General features: G+C 44.7%; 1 protein-coding gene across 1 annotated transcript in view; it reads right to left on the reverse strand.

Moving 5' to 3' along the window:
* BLVRB (biliverdin reductase B) overlaps window positions 1-4,088 on the reverse strand; it is a 91,693-nt gene extending 87,605 nt beyond the window's left edge. The window contains exon 1 of the mRNA XM_082263759.1: window positions 3,935-4,088. Coding sequence (XP_082119885.1) covers window positions 3,935-4,013 — 79 coding nt within the window. The 5' untranslated portion in view covers window positions 4,014-4,088. The remainder of the gene's footprint in view (window positions 1-3,934) is intronic.
* Between the last annotated feature and the right edge of the window lie 13,968 nt (window positions 4,089-18,056).

Raw genomic sequence — 18,056 nt, forward strand, 5'->3', positions numbered from 1 at the left:
CGTTGTGCACGTCTGATCTGCAACTACAGGAAACATTTGGTTGAAATTATTGCTGTTAAAGGAGGTTCAACCAGTTATTAAATCCAAATGCGCTCTGAAGGTCCGGGGAGACCTTCAATGTATTTGCCGAGAGCTTGCGGGAGTGACTTAAACCCAATTGAGCATCTCTGGAGAGACCTAAAAATGGCTGTCCACCAACGTTTACCATCCAACCTGACAGAACTGGAGAGGATCTGCAAGGAGGAATGGCAGAGGATCCCCAAATCCAGGTGTGAAAGACTTGTTGCATCTTTCCCAAAAAGACTCCTGGCTGTATTAGATCAAAAGGGGGCTTCTACTAAATACTGAGCAAAGGGTCTGAATACTTAGGACCATGTGATATTTCAGTTTTTCTTTTTTAATAAATCTGCAACAATGTCAACAATTCTGTGTTTTTCTGTCAGTATGGGGTGCTATGTGTACATTCATGAGGAAGAAGAATGAACTTAAATGATTTTAGCAAATGGCTGCAATATAACAAAGAGTGAAAAATTTAAGGGGGTCTGAATACTTTCCGTACCCACTGTATATGCGGTGGGGGGGTCCAGAACCCGTTAAAGCGGAGTTCCAGCTTGTTTTTTTTTTTTTTTTAAACACCCCCGTGAAGGTCACAACTAATCCTATACATAAGGGTATGAGTAATACATGTAGGCCGGCAGTGGTCTTCAAACTATGGCCCTCCAGTTGTTCAGGAACTACAATTCCCATCATGCCTAGTCATGTCTGTAAACATCAGAGTTTTACAATGCCTCATGGGATGTGTAGTTCCACAACAGCTGGAGGGCCGTAGTTTGAGGATCCCTGATTGTAGGGTATAGAATTATTTTTCTTTTTCAGAAACTCCCTCTGCTCTCCCCAGCGGGCACGCTCCCATCTTCAGTGTGGGCATCTGAAGCCCGCTTGTTGCTCCTTTCGGGATACGGCACTGCTGGTTACCCAGCATGCACCTCCCGATCTCACACATGTGCATATCATACAAAGCGCTGCACACTCATTGTTACATGCTACAAGCAGCGGATGCCCATTGGCTGCTAGGATATGAGTGTCATCAATGATGTACTTTTCCGCAGTGAGGTACAGCGGAAGATTGGGAGATAAAAAAAAGCGCCCAAGGAGACGTTATAATAGGATCATAAACACGGGGGAGCAAAGTTAAAAAAATGTCTGGAACTCCACTTTAGGTATAAGTGGTGGAGCCCCCATTAACCGCAGAACTGACATATGTACGGCGGCAAGGCCTTCCTAGTACGCGATCCTGCACTTTTGGGTCTGAGGTACGCATGTGCACCGCCAGGAACCTGCTCCCGCTGAGATCATACACAGAGGGAGCGGATCTGCGGGTACCGCGGACTCAATGTCTGCTGTCACCTGCCGATCATTAGCCAGAGAGCCAGGACAGCGGCCTGTCTATGTAAACAAGGCAGATCGTTGTTCTGTCAGTAGGGAAGGCATGGATCCTGTGTTCCTGCAAAGCAGAGACAAGAATCCATGCCTTTCCCTTAGTAAAAGAACCTCCCCCACAGGACACAAGCACTGGTCAGGCACACAGTTAACCCTTTGATCGCCCCTGATGTTAAAGCGGAGTTCCACCCAAAAGTGGAACTTCCGCTTTAAATAGTCCTAACCCCCTGACATGCCACATTTGGCATGTCATTTTTTTTTGGGGGGGGGCGGGTACCTTGTTGACAGGTACCCGCTCCCTTTTCCGCTCGGAGCGCCGCGGCGCCATGAGCGGAAGTTCTCCTCTCTCCCTCCCTGCAATCTTCTGGGACATGTCAGAGGTCACGACGCATAGCGCAACTCGCGCATGCGCAGTACGTACCCGGCTGTGAAGCCGCAAACTGTCACAGCCGGGTGCCCACATCAGTGATGGCGGCGCCGCGGAGTAGAGAGGGAGAAGACGGCGCATCGCTGGACCGTGGGACAGGTGAGTGTGCGGTTAGGGTCCATGTACACGGGACGCTGGAAATGGCCGTTTAGGAGCAGTTGGGCGTTTTTTTTTAGAAGCCCCTGAACCCATCTACATGTTATCTTATCTGTCCATGTACACCAGGTCATTTACAGTCATTTGCAGGCAGTTGCGTTCAGGGACTTTTTTTAGAACGCAATTATTTGCGTTCAAACGTGTGTTTCCCGGCGTTTCAAACGCACAAACGCGTCTGAACGCGATGACCCGCGTTTAGCGTTCGCATTTTTCCATCTTAAAGGGGAATCGTTTTTTTGACCTCTAGGAACGGTTCTAAACACAAACGCCGCTAAACGCGGGTACAAACGCGACCGAACGGACGTTTCAAACGTCCTAAAAATTCCAGCATTCAAAAGGGACTTTTAACAACGTCCCGTGTACATGGAGCCTGGCTGGAACTCCGCTTTAACCCCTTCCCAGCCAGTGTTATTGGTTCCAAAAAAAGTGTCGGTTAGTGTCCTGACTGTCTGCCGCATTATCGCAGTCCCGCTATAAGTCGCTGATCGCCACCATTTCTAGTAAAAAAATTCCATTAATATATCCCATAGTTTGTGGATGTGATAACTTTTGCGCAAACCAATCAGTGTACGCCTATTGGGAATTTTTTTTTTTTTACCAAAAATATGTAGCAGAATACACAATGGCCTAAATTTATGAAGAAACTAGATTTTTTACATTTCTTTTGAATATGTTATATAGCAGAAAGTATGTTTTTTTTTTTTTTTCCCCTTCCCCCCCTCCCCCTTTTCAGAATTGTCACTCTATTTTTTTTTTCCAGAATGGTCGGTCTTTTTTTGTTTATAGCTCAAAAAATAAAAAGAACGTAGTGGTGATCAAATGCCACCAAAAGAAAGCTCTATTTGTTGGGGGGGGGGGGGGGGAGATTAAATTTTTTTTGGGCACAGCGTTGCATGATTGCGCAATTGTCAGTTAAAATAACACAGTGCTGTATCGCCAAAAAATGGCCTGGTCATCAAGGGTGTGGGGGGGGGGGGGGAGTAAATCTTCCAGAGGTCAAGAGGTTAAGTAAACTTGTTACTTTGCCCTGCTTGGCACTTGTATAGAGTAAAGGCGGGTCATAACCCCAACCCCACCGGGGAGATTTCCCTTCACTTCCTGTCCTATAGCCAAAAGCAAAAATATGAGAGGAAGTCCCTCCAAAGTGAGGGAATTCATAGTGGTCATCCTAACTAGTGTCCCCATTGGAAGATTTTCTCTCTTTTCCTGTTTTGGTGACAACCCAAAATTTGGGATATCAAAAAAAAAAACCCGACAGGTGTTCTAATCATTCACCAGTTTATCCAAAACTAAAAAAAATAAAAATAAAGAGAGGGTGGGTGGGTGGGTGGGGGGGTGTGGCCTTGGTTATACTTTAACTGCAGGAAAACTGAACGTTTCCAAAATGTTAATAAGAAAGGACACGAGGTCACAGAAATCTTTCAGATAGAAATGTTGATCATATGAAGATTAGAAACTTGAAACTTTATGATCAAAACTTCAAAAACTGAAATCTTATTTTTTAGAATTGGCACCCAAAACAAATACAGTTTTTAGCGTCCTCCTTTGTTTTAACACCGGCAACTATAAGTGTGACCATACACTATACAATCAGATTGTACAATCTCCATTAGATCAACTATGTAGTACAAGGGCCTGTCTGATTGGATAGAAATGTAAAGAATTGTTTTTTTTTTTTTTTTTTTTGGTGTGTCGTCCTATTACATTTGCTTTTGCAAATCAAAAGGAGATTGTATAGCTTATGGCGAGCGTAAAGGAGATTGTACAATCAGATTGTAAAGTGTATGGCCAGCCTAACAATAATACATTGCAGAGGTGGAAGGTTAGCCATGCTTCCTGCCTACTGCACAGCAGTGTGACAGATAAGACTGACATCATATCAATAATAATAATAATGGGGATTAGAATTACCTTCATCCAGGGCTTGTGCCAGGGTCACCTTACCAGTCATTCCAGTGGCCCCAAACAGAACAATGTTTTTTGGTGCCATTGTCACTCTGTACAGCGCCAGCAACCTCTCACTGCATGCTGGAACAGCACAGACATACAACCAGTCCAGGCTCCTCCCCCAAATGGGAGGGGCTACAATGTCATCAAGTTATCAGCTTAACCGTCTCACTGCTGAAGTTGTAATGGATCTCATAACTTGCAGTTTCCTTGCTGTAAGGAGGTCTTCTTGCAACTATGTATCGTTTTATGTCATGGCGGTAGCATGGGCGAAGATTGTGACATTGAAACCATGGACAGATACATTTTATATTATAAAATGTATCATTTATATACTGTATTAATATAGAGCTTAGATTGTAAACTCCTTCAGGGCAGGGATTGATGTGAATGTACAATATATATGTGTAAAGCGCTGCGTAAATTGATGGCGCTATATAAGTACCTGATATGTATATATATATATATATATATATATAAAAAAAAAAAAAAAATGATAGTTTTTAAATATTTTTTAGGTTCAGACTAAAATTTGCTGTTACTAGTTGCAGATTCCTGTGATCCGTTTCTGAAGATTGCACTTACTAGATTTGCTAGGGCAGCCTTACTAGGGTTGCTAGGGCAGCCTTACTAGGGTTACTAGGGCAGCCTTACTAGATTTGCTAGGGCAGCCTTACTAGGGTTGCTAGGGCAGCCTTACTAGATTTGCTAGGGCAGCCTTACTAGGGTTGCTAGGGCAGCCTTACTAGATTTGCTAGGGCAGCCTTACTAGATTTGCTAGGGCAGCCTTACTAGGGTTGCTAGGGCAGCCTTACTAGGGTTGCTAGGGCAGCCTTACTAGGGTTGCTAGGGCAGCCTTACTAGATTTGCTAGGGCAGCCTTACTAGGGTTGCTAGGTCAGCCTTACTAGATTTGCTAGGGCAGCTTTACTAGGGTTGCTAGGACAGCCTTACTAGATTTGCTAGGGCAGCCTTACTAGATTTGCTAGGGCAGCCTTACTAGATTTGCTAGGGCAGCCTTACTAGGGTTGCTAGGGCAGCCTTACTAGATTTGCTAGGGCAGCCTTACTAGATTTGCTAGGGCAGCCTTACTAGGGTTGCTAGGGCAGCCTTACTAGATTTGCTAGGGCAGCCTTACTAGGGTTGCTAGGGCAGCCTTACTAGATTTGCTAGGGCAGCCTTACTAGATTTGCTAGGGCAGCCTTACTAGGGTTGCTAGGGCAGCCTTACTAGATTTGCTAGGGCAGCCTTACTAGGGTTGCTAGGGCAGCCTTTTTTCAACCAGGGTGCCTTGAGGTTACTTCAAAGGTGCCTTGGCAAAATGCCTAAAAATTTCCCAAAAATTGTACGCAAGCCGGTGTTCTATCAGAAAACCATACCCCATCAGAATTCCATACCTCCGTCTTTTCCGGTGCGGATCAGCTGTGGCTGCGTCATCCACCAGCTGTAGCTGCGTCACAAATCCTAGTGCGCATGTGCGTAAAAGGTAGGGTATTTAGATAACATCGTAACAGATCATGCAAAAGTCCTAGTGCGCATGCGCACCAATGGGTCGGGCAGCGGCATCTCTTTTAACAGACATCCATCCGATCTCCATGCCCCACACTGCATCGACCCGACAATCCGATCTCAATGCCCCACACTGCACCGATCCGACAATGGCACATAGCTATCAAATGGACAGTGGGCGTGCGCGTGGGAGTAGGGAATAGGATTGTCCCATTGTCGGCTTGGTGCAGTGTCGGGCCGGTGCAGTGCGGGGCATGGAGATTGTATGCATGTTTGTTATAAGAGATGCCACGGCCCGACCCGTTTGTGCGCACGCGCACTAGGACTTTTGCCTGACTCGTTGTGATGTTATCAAAATTCCCTACTTAGTCCGCGCATGCGCAGTAGGATGTGACTAAAGCTGATGCATGACAAAGCCACAGTTGATCCGCAACCGGAAATGACTGAGGTTTTCTGATAGGGTATGGTATTCTGACAGAACACCGGCATGTGGATGAAGCCCGCCTTTTAGTTACACAAAGCCACAGGTTTTCATTGTGCACCATTTCAACCTTCTAGCTGCCGGCATCCTAACAACCAATGGCATCAGTTGATATGGAGGATGTCAGTCGTCTGCATGGCATCCTTCTTCTTCTCTTCATAAGCGGTGGGGTCACATTAGCTGAGTGATGAAGAAAAACTGAGGGAGAAGAGAAACATTGGAATACTAGTCGGTACCAGTTTTTGCAAAAGTGTATTTGCTTTGGAAGAATAAATCCCCCATTGGGTGTTCTACTTGTGTGGATGTTGCCGCATTATGTATTAGAATAGTTTGTACATTTTAGAATGGCGTGCCTGGAGACTGTCCATCATTTTTGAAGGGTGCCATGACTGAAAAAAGGTTGAGAAACACTGTCCTAAAGCACATCACACACGTTACAATCTGATTGTACAATCTCTGTTAGGCTCCATTCACACTTGTGCAACTGGTGGACATCAAAGTTGCATGACAAGTCGTTCCCCATATTTTCCAATGATAATCATTCATATATGCGCCACTAAGGCCCCTTTCACACCCGTGGGATTGCAAAGTCACATGACAAGTTGTACCCCATGATTTCCAATGAATACCATTCATATTTGTGCAACTTCAAGTCACAACGACTTCAAAGTAGTCCCTGCACTACTTTGGTCCAACTTTGATGCGTTTTGAGGTCCAGAGACCTCAAGACTACACAGGCCTTGCTTCAAATCCAGTCAAAATCATAGCAAAAAATCAGATCAAAACTTACGGCAAAAAAAATCACAGCAAAATAGCGTGACTTTTAGATCGCACGAGTGTGAAAGGGGCCTTAAAGCTGCAGCTAATTCATAGTAGTTCATGCACTACTTTGGTCTGACTTTCATGCAACTTGTGGGCCATAGACTTCAATGTTAACCCTCAGAAGTTGCATGTAAGTTATACCTGAATGTTATACAATGAAACAGTTGTCCATTGTCACTAATCAAAGCCAAAGTCGTATCCAAGTTGCACCCATCTAAAGTTGCACCAAAGGTGCACTCCAAATTCGGGCGCAACTTTGGAGTTGTACAAGTGCGAATGGAGTCTTAGATCTACCAATAGCAACAACTATGTAGAGCAAGGGTCTATCTGACTGGATACAAATTGATTGGATAGGCTGGGTAGGTCCTCCTAATACGTTATTTATTCAATCCAAAATTGATTGTACAGAGATTGTTCAGTCAGGTTGTAATGTGTATGGTGACCCTAAAGCTGGGTACACATGTAACGAAATTCAGCCAGTTTAACCACTTAAGCCCCGGAGGATTTGGCTGCTCAAAGACCAGGGCCTATTTTGCGATTCGTCACTGCGTGACTTTAAGGGACAATTGCGCGGTCGTGCGACGCTGTACCCAAATGAAATTGATGAGTTTTTTTCCCCACAAACAGAGCTTTCTTTTGGTGGTATTTTATCACCTGTGTGATTTTTATTTTTTGCGCTATAAACAAAAAGAGAGCGACAATTTTGAAAAAATAATATTTTTCAAATTTTTTTTCTATGAAATTCTCAAAAACAAAATGTAAAAATCAAAATGTTTTAACACAATTTGTTTTCTGCTACATATTTTTTGTAAAAAAAAAAAATCACAATAAGCGTATTTTGATTGATTTGCGCAAAAGTTATTGCGTTTACTAACTAAGGGAAAGATTTATGTAATTTTTATTGGTTTTTTTTAACGAGTAATGGCGGCGATCTGCGATTTTTTTTGCGGGACTGCGACATTGCGGCGGACGGATCGGACCCCTGACTGACATTTTTGACACTTTTGGGAGTACCAGTGACATTACTACAGTAATCAGTGCTATAAATATGCACTGTTACTGTAAAAATGACACTGGCAGGGAAGGGGTTAACTTTATTGGTGATCAGTGGGTTAAATGGATCCCTAGGGGCGTGATTCTAACTGTGGGGGGGCGTGGCTTGTGATGTAACCACAGAGACATACAATCCTACATAGCAGGATCGCATAGTCTCTGCAGTTACTTCAGGGAGAATGACAGACGGCTGTGTTTACATCAGCCGCCTGCCTTTCTCCCTCTCCAGCGGGAGATCGCGAGTGGCCAGCGGACATCGGAGCTACCGGTCACTCGCGCAGGGATGTCAGGGAACGAGCGGGGGTGGGAGCACGCCTCCGGCTCAATCCCTGCAGGCTCCTGGGCGAGCAACGTAGTCCTACGTCGGTTTGCCCAGGAGCGGCTGACCGCCGCAGTAAATAGTCATGCGGCGGTCGGCAAGTGGTTAAACATAGAAAAGTAGTCTATCGAGTTTGCCCATTTTTTTTAGATCTATGTATGTCCCAAGCATGTTTGAAGTCATTTACTTTTGACTGACTCACTACCTCTGCTGGAAGTTTATTCCAAGCATCAACTACCCTTTCAGTAAAATAGTACTTTCTAAGATTAGTTTTGAACTTTCCTCCTGCTAGTTTGAGGTCATGTCCCTGTGTTCTTGATTTTGGGTCCATATTGAAAAACTGCCCTCCTGAACCTTAACTCTAAACCCCCCTGATGTATTTAAGGCTCCATGTACACGGGACGTTGTAAATGGCCGTTTAGGAGCAGTTCGGCGTTTTTTTCAGAAGCCCCTGAACCCACCTACATGTTATCGGATCTGTCCATGTACACAGGGTCGTTTACAGTCATTTACAGGCAGTTGAGTTCAGGGACGTTTTTTGTAACGCAATTATTTGCGTTCTAATGTGTGTTTCCCGGCGTTTCAAACGCAAAAACGGGACCGAACGTGATGAAGTACGTTCAGCCACGTTATACGTTTTTTTTTTCTTCCATTCAAAATCAATGGTTCCCTATGGGAGCCTATTGATTTGAATGGAAGTCGCACCGTAAGTCGGATCCAAATTGCGGCGCGACTTGCGCTGTGAGAATCTTGAGGGGGAACTCCACGCCAAAAATGGGAAAAAAACTGCGTGGGGGTCCCCCCAGGTTTCAAACCAGGCCCTTCGGGTCTGGTATGGAATTTGCGGGTAGCCCGACGCCGAAAAAACGGCGTGGGGTCCCCCCCAAAATTCATACCAGACCCTTATCTGAGCATGCAGCCCGGTAGGGCAGGAAGGGGGAGGGGACGAGCGAGCGGCCCCACCCCCCCCTGGACCATACCAAGCCGCATGCCCTAAACATGGGGGGGGGTGTTGGTTCTTTGGGGCAGGGGGAGCTCTGCACCCCCCACCCCAAAGCACCTTGCCCCCATGTTGATGAGGACAAGGGCCTCATCCCCACAACCCTGGCCGGTGGTTGTGGGGGTCTGCGGGCAGGGGGCTCATCGGAATCTGGAAGCCCCCTTTAACAAGGGGGGCCCCCCAGATCCCAGACCCCCTCCCTATGTGAATGGGTATGGGGTACACTGTACCCCTACCCATTCACCCCATAAAAGACAGTGTATGTAAATAAGACAGGAGACGTTTTGGAAAGTTTTTTAAAAATCTTCATCCGGTCTTCTCCTCTCCGGTCTCCTGGTCTTCTGGTCTTTTGCTGTCCGATCTTCTGCTCTTTTGTTGTCCGATCTTCTGCTCTTTTGCCCTGGGCTCTTCTTCTTCTTCTTCATTTTGAATGACAATTGCACGGTCATGCAGCACTGTACGCATATAAAACTTTTATAATTTTTTTCCCACAAATAGAGCTTTCTTTTGTTGGTATTTTATTACCACTGGGTTTTTTTTATTTTTTACTAAACAAATAAAAAAATACTGACAATTTTAAAAAATTTTTTTTCTTTGTTTCTGTTATAAAATGTGGTAAATAAGTAAGTTTTCTCCTTCACTGATGGGCACTGATGAGGCTGCACTAACGGGCACTGATGGGGCGGCACTGACGATGTGGCACTAATGGGTGGCACTGATGGGCACTGATAGGTGGCACGGATATGCAGCACTGATGGGCACTGATAGTCGGCACTGATTGGCATTCCTGGTGGGCACAGGTTTGCATCCCTGGTGGGCATCCATGATGGGTCTGCACTGATAATCAATGGATTATTATCAATGTAGACCCCCCTGTTAGTAGAGCCACTCGGCTCTCCTCTACCCTCGCCTTGTTAACACAAATAGAGGAAAAGCTGATAAATCACACTTCTTGGTTACAATGTGACCAGCTGTGATTGGACACAGCTGATTTATGGTAAAGAGCCTACATCATAGGCTCTTTACCGAGATCGAAGATGCGGTGTGTCAGAGAGACACATCTCACTACCGATTGCCATGCTGTGTGCCCTCGGGAGCGTGCGCAAGTAGCTTATCATGCTGAACGCCATGTGACACCCAGTCGGGATAACTGATCCCCCACCTGGCCGTCATTCTGCTATAGGCTGGGCGGATGTGGTTAAATGGTTTGCTAAAGCCAGGTCTCCCCCAACATACAGTATGTGTACAGTTTTCATTTTAGTGATCCCATTGTATTTTTCCTTCTAACTCTAATGTACCTAAAATAATTTTTTATCTCCTTTCTTAATAGATTTAGCAATTTCCTTCTCTTTCTGTGCTTTGGCAGCACTGATAATGTGTTTGGCCCCTTTTTGTCTAGTTTTATACTCTTCTCTGTCAGCTACACCTCCTGCTTCCTTGAATCTTCTATATGCTAATTTTGTATTCCTTTACTATCCTGCTTAGTGAACCATATTGTTTTTTTCTTCCATTTATTCTTAATAACTTGCCTAACATATAATCTAGTTGCCCCCAGGACGGTAGACTTTAACAGTGCCCACTGATTACTTACTCTTGTCATTTTACTTCAACCTTTTGATCAAAAAAAACCTTTTCAGCTAAATATTTACCGGCCAAATCTCGGTAGGTATGTACTCCTCACTTTGTTCTAATGACCAGCTGGACAAGTGTGTCCAGGGAATGTAAAAAGAGGTGGTTGAGCCACATTGCTACTTACCAGTGGTGGCTGGTGCTCCATGGGCAGGGGGGCGGCGGCTGAGGGGACACACCATGCACCCCACCGGACCACACCAGGCTGCACACCCCAGCAGGACCGGACAGGACCTCCAGGACAGGACAGGACACCTAGGACAGGACAGGATCACTCACCCTGCCTGGACATCAGTGACGGCGAAAGCGACGGCGGCGGTGGCTTCTTCCCCCTGTCTTCTGCAACTCCTCCCTCCGCCTCCTCCATGTCCAATGGCATGGCTTCTCCTTTTGGGCAATCAGGAAACGGGTCTCAGAACCCACTTCCTGATTGGCCAGGAGTAGGATCCGTGTGACAATAGCGAATTTTAATTCGCTATTGTCACACAACTGGCCGAGTCCACCCTTTTTTTAGCCTGTGAGAGCCTCTGGCTCTAATCACATGGTTAAAAAAAAAAAAAAAAAGCCCCATTGAACTCCATGTGTCCAGCCCCCCGCATGTAGATTAGGTGGCCAGACGCATGGATAGGGGGGGGGGGGGGGGTGGCGTCCCTGTGCCCCATATGCACCAGCCGCCACTGCTACCTACCTAAACTGCACTATGCAGCCATAGGGGGTTGCTTCTCTGCTCTGCAAAAATGAAACACCATATCATGTTCGGTAGGTACCAACACCAAATCCAACCATGCAAGTGAACGGGGCTGTGCCACAATCGTGGGCCCAAAGCACGGCTCACACTTTCAGTGCTGTTTGCCTAAAAAGCAAATAATAAACAGGCATTCAGGAGGCAGCAGGAACGTGTCCTGAATGCCTACCAGCTGCTGCTCCACTCTTCTCTGAAATGTTTACCACAGAGGAGTGGTACACATGTGAATGAGGCCTTAAACTATAACTAAAGGCAAAACTTAAGTTTTGGATAGAATGGAGAGGGATTGGAGCATTTTTTAAGTTTTTATTCTTGTGGTAGGTCTAAGAGAGCGCCAGGAGAAAAATCCTTAGGAGTCCAAAGTGTTTATTATTCAACTGGTTAAGCAGTCAAAATTCAGCCAATGCTTTTCGTGGGGCCTCATTAGGGCCAATTTAACCACTTTACCACCGGAGGATTTTGCTGTCTTACGTCCAGGCCACTTTTTGCGATTCAGCACTGTGCGACTTTAACTGACAATTGCGCGGTCATGCAACGCCGCACCCAAACAAAATTTACGTCCTTTTTTCCCACAAACAGAGCTTTCTTTTGGTGGTATTTGATCACCTGTGCGATATTCATTTTTTGCAATAGTAATAAAAAAAAGGCGACAATTTTGAAAAAATAACAATATTTTTCTACTTTGACAGTTAAAAAATATCCAATATATTCAATTTTTGTCATATATTTAGACCAAAATGTATTTAACTACATGTCATTGACATTGATTTTTAACCGCTTTAAGACCGGAAGATTTTACCCCATTCCTGACCAGGCCATATTTCGCGATTCGGCACTGTGTTACTTTAACGGACAATTGCGCGGTCGTGCGATGATGTACCCAAATTAAATTTATGTTCTTTTTTCCCCACAAACAGAGCTTTATTTTGGTGGTATTTGATCACCTGTGCGATTTTTACTTTTTGCGCTATAAACAAAAAAAAAGCGACAATTTTGAAAAAATAACAATATTTTTCACATTTTTTTATATGAAATATCCCAAAAAAAAAATGTAAGAATCAAAATGTTTTAACATTTTAGGCCAATTTGTTTTCTGCTACATATTTTTGGTAAAAAAAAAAAAAATCGCAATAAGCGTATTTTGATTGCTTTGCGCAAAAGTTATCGCAGCTACTAACTACGGGAAATTTATGTCATTTTTATTGTTTTTCTTTTTAACTAGTAATGCCGGCGATCTGCAATTTTTTTTGCAGGACTGCGACATTGTGGCGGACAGATCGGACCCTTGACTGACATTTTTGACCCTTTTGGGGATACTAGTGACATTACTACAGTAACCAGTGCTATAAATATGCACTGTTACTGTAAAAATGACACTGGCAGGGAAGGGGTTAACTTTTATTGGTGATCAAGAGGTTAATGTATGCCTGGTGCTTACTAACGTGTGTGGGGGGAGGGGACTGTGTGACACAAGCACAGATCGCAGGTTCAGCTATGCTGTCACTTAGGAGATCCGCACGCTTTGTTTACACAAGCAGGCGGATCTCCACACTCGATCCCCGATGATCGGGGAAGAGCAGCGATGATCACCGCCGCTCCTCCCCTGGCCCGACTCCCGCTGTGACTGAAAACAGCGGGAGCGAGCCTCCGGCGGCGCAAGCGCGCCGCCCACAAGGGGAGGAGTCCAGCAACGTAGGTCTACGTCGCTGGACGATATCGAGCCACTTTGCCGCAGTACGGTCAACGTGACTGGTCGGCAAGTGGTTAATGAGGACATTTAACCCTTTTAGCTAAGATGAGGTGGCACCAAGTACAATTTTTTGGTAAAATATTAAAGAGATTGCATTATTTACATTTTTTGATAAAATGATGAATAAGAGGTCCTATGCGCTACCACTTTCAACAAGTTGTTAGATAATAATCAAACTATGGCAGTTATCAGCAGTTGCTCACATCGTTCAATGTGTCCCCACATTTACAAACAAGGATGTAATTTTTATATTGTGGCGCTTTGCTTTAATGTGACTAGTGCTCAATGGTAATGAATAAACTTGTAATTGTAACCAATTATAATTATAATTGGGTACAATTACAAGTTTATTCATTACCATTGAGCACTAGTCACATCAAAGCAAAGCGCCACATTATACCGATTACACCAGTAAAAAGATGAAGTTGCAAGGATTGCGATTTTTGGCAAAAGAGAAGGGATGAGGTTGCACTGAGTACAATTTTTTATAATATCTAAAAGATGAGATTGCGTCAAGTACATTTTTTTGGTAAAGTATAAAAAAATAAGGTTGCAACGGGTACATTTCTTTAATAATATATAAAATATGAGGTTGCATCGAATAAATAGATACCAAACTTGTTTCAGTGATCAGGTGGCTTTACAGCTGCTCTAATCACTTCCACTAGAAAGCTGATTATGGGCGTCCGCAGGTAGGGGCAAGGGGGGGCAAATGCCCCCCCCCCCCCCCCTGGAATCTCAACTTCCCCTTTCAAGTGGTTGTTAAGCCACTTTATACCATCCTGTCTGGTCTGTTTAATAATCCTGCGTGCCCCTGTGTATGTGTTTTAAAAAAAATAAGCTGTTCTTTACCAGTTTTCAGAGGGTCGAGCGCCACTCTTGTGACCCATCATCTCTCTTCTCTCCCCATCTGACAGCTGCCTGCAGTGGGCGGGGCCGAGGATTCCTCACTGATGTCAGTCGGGAGGGGAGGAGAGGGAGAGAGGTGGTGGGTCACGTGAGGGACACTCTGAAAACTTGTAAAGAACGGCTTATTTTTATAAAACACAGACACAGGGGCACACAGGATTATTAAACAGACTGTAGACAGAATATGAAACTTTAAATGAATCTACAGCAGCAGGAGGAGGGGGTGGGGGGGTGGGCACTGACCCAGGAGCACTGACCCAGGAGCAGACAGGAAGGGAGGGAAGGGGGAGAAAGGAAAGAGGAGGACAGGAGGGTTGGGGATGACGGAGGCATGTAAACTGACCACAGTTTCAGGGCTTAGCAGCTATGATATACCGTGGTCAGTTTACAGAGGGGAGGACATAGCCAGGCAGGATCCGCCAGGTATTTTAGGTGATAGAAGGGGCCAAATTACACAGCACAAGCACTGTGCTGTATAACATACAGCACAAATGCTTTAAAAATAAATGTTGCCATTTGCCCTTTAAAAATAAATACTAGAAATAAGTATAATGACTAAGCCCCTCCCCTTAATGCATTGTTGAAAAGGGGCGTAGCACGGATGACCTTAAAATGATGCCCCCCCTTGAAAAAAGTTCTGCGGACGCCCATGAAGCTGATAGTTGGTTGATGAAATGTAAAGAAGCAGCCAGGAGTCTGTTTACAGGGCTATGCTGCTGCTGATGTAAGCCTAAAGCCCCGTACACACGATCAGATTATCAAACGATCTGTCGTCCGTTTTTTGTGGCATGCTAGTCTGATGTGGAAAGTGAAGAGGTTATTTTCATACGAATTTTCCCGTACGACAGAATTCTACTTCAGAAGTGATGTCATGTGTTGGATTGCTTTGTATGTGTTCTTTCGTCTCTGAGCATGCCTAGTCTTGCTCTTAAGATTTTTTTCCATCGAAATCTGTACTAATGAGACCAAAATCGGACGTTGTATTACGGACGACAAACATTTTATAGCCTGCACATCAGGATTTTGTCAGCCGAAAAGTCGGAGTTGGCTGTCGAAAACACCATACTAACAATCCGAAAATCGGCAGATCGGTCGTCGGACGAATTTTCCCTACAGATTTTCTTATCGTGTGTACGGGCCTTTAAGCTGGATACACACTATACAACTTTTGTTGGTAGACTTCCTTTAGATTTAAGCCCCGTACACACGTACTGATCGTCGGCCGAACGATCGGCCGTCTTTTGTCCAGGGCTGTCGTGTCTGTTGAAAACTGCAAAAGACTGCACACGAATTTTGTCGGCCAACAACAGCCGACTGCAGAAGTGATGTCATGTGATGGTTAACTTTCCGTGTCTTTTTTCTTTTCTGAGCATGCCCAGTCTTGCTAATCTGCTGTCTGTCGGCCGAAATCTGTACTGACTGGCGAACAGTCGGCTGTTCTGGTGACGGCCAACAAATATTTTAAAGTCTGCACGCCAGATTCTGTTTGGCCGAAAATGCGCTGTCGGAAGCATCATACTAACAAGCCTACAATCAGCCGAATCGGCTGAATATTTGCGGCCGACAATCGGTACGTGTGTACGAGGCTTAACCTTCAACTATGTAGTGCAAGGGCCTGCCTGATTGCATACAAATTGAAAGTGTTTAGGTCTGACCTCATATTATATGGTTTTGGTAAGTCTGAAGGAAAAAATCTAAAGAAAATTTTATAGTGTGTATACAATTGTCTTTAGATTTTTTCCATTAGATTTACCAAAACCATATAATATGAGATCAAATGTAAACACTTTCAATTTGTATGCAATCAGGCAGGCCCTTGCACTACATAGTTAAAGGTAATGCCCCGTACACACATGCAGATTATCTGAAGACTTTTGTCTTCAGATTTACCTTTTCTATGTAGTGCAAGGGCCTGCCGGATTGCATACAAATTGAAAGTGTTTAGGTTTGACCTCATATTATATGGTTTTAGTAAGTTGTCTGCAGATAATCTGCACGTGTGTACGGGGCATAAATCTAAAGGAAATCTAACAACAAAAGTTGTATAGTGTGTATCCAGCTTTAATGTCAGTGGGGTTACATTCACTTGGGGTGATTAGGGGTATGCAGTGGATTCCTGCACCTGGGACACAGGTGTATGTAAAGCAACAGCGGCAGGAGGAAAGTCGGTACAAAGCAATGACAGGCTGAAGAGCCATGACTATTCATATGTATCCGCACATCCAGCAGTCACCTGTGTTTAGGGATGGATGAGAGAACCTGGATTCAGAAAGATCCGGGTTGGACAGCTTGTCATTGCTTTGTACCGACTTCCTACACGCTGCTGTTTTTTTTTTTTTTTCCAATAATATACAAAATACGCCCACTCAGGGGCTCAAAAAATCCTCAACAAAACAAGTAATCCAGATAACAGAATGTCTCCTGGGATGAGGCCAGACCTTGCTCAACCCCATCAACATCCAACAACCATCAACATGACACCAACCATGTTAATTATACGCTTAGCGGACACCTACGTATGCGCAGTAGAGTCATCCTGAAGCCATTTGGACCAGACTTTATTGAACTTATTGGGGCAACCCCTATGACAATAAGTATCTATATACAAAGGTAAAGCTGTGTTAGCGATTTGTTGCGAGAACGTAAAAGTTGGAGATTAAGTTTTTTTTCCAAGAGAGGATAATGACCTTTCTGGCATAGAACAATAGGAGAGTCCTCTCAGCCACAGTTGGAGCTAACTCTTTAACCAATCCCAACATTCATATCCGCAGTGGGGGTGAGAACATTATGCCCGATACATTGTTGATAAAATAGACTGCTGTGTCCCAGCATTGGGCAACAGCAGGGCTTGACCAAAAAATGTGGGTGAAATCACCTGTTGGGTGGTTGCAACACTAGCAATTCAGAGAGGAGGATGGGATCATCTTGTGGACTCTATAAGGGGTAAAATAGGCCCTATGCACCACCTTAAATTGAATAAGCCTGTCCCTAAGTGAGACAAGATGTTTGAAGGGGAGATCCTCCTGAATATCTTCCAACCATTTGCCCTAGAGGGAGTCCAAGTCTGTCAGATTGATAATGCACAAGTGATTATAAAGCACAGACATAGGTTTGACAGAACACTCTGTTCTAAGCACTTCCTCGAGGGCAGACATGGATAAAGTCACAACAGAATGGGAAAATTGGCTACTAAAGGCATTGGATAACTGCCCGTAACGAAATAAATATGTCGTGGAGACGTTATATTTCGTACAAAGAACAGGAAAGGAGAGCAGATTACTCTGATCCATTAAATGTGACAATAATTTAATGTTCAGGGAGAATTGTTGTGGGGTGCGGGATTCAAGATTCATACTCACTCTCCAGGCCTTTAGGGTGGTGAGCATGGATAGCGTAAGGAACTAAGCGGCCCTTGCGCCTCTATAAGGAAGAGACTGTAAAGCCTCTAGTGAGGACAGCACCACTGCCTCCAGAACCATGGCTGTGTTGGTGGTGTCCGGGCACAGCCACCAAAAGGCAGTAACCAATTGGGAGGCCAGGTAATATTTGAAGCAGTCAAGTAGGGCCAGAGCCCACCCGCTGCTGTTTACATATACCTGTGATCCCAGGTGCAGGAGTCCACTGCATTCCCCTAATCCCCCAAGTGTGAATGTAGCCTTAGGATGGTGAAAGCATTGGGGTACAAAAAGCAAAATCTTTCTACCTTTGGTAAAATGGAGATAACTCCTTCAGTCAAAAGATTTTCAGGAGCAGCATGGAGGACCGTTAGTCTGTGCAGAGACACCAGCAGATTGGAAAACTTAAAACTGGGTATAGGCAGAAAGCAGACCTCTAGCTTGTAGGCCCTGGACAACATATCACTTACCTGAG

Source organism: Pelophylax lessonae, assembly GCF_965119305.1.
Source record: "Pelophylax lessonae genome assembly, chromosome: 7".
NCBI lineage: Eukaryota > Metazoa > Chordata > Amphibia > Anura > Ranidae > Pelophylax > Pelophylax lessonae.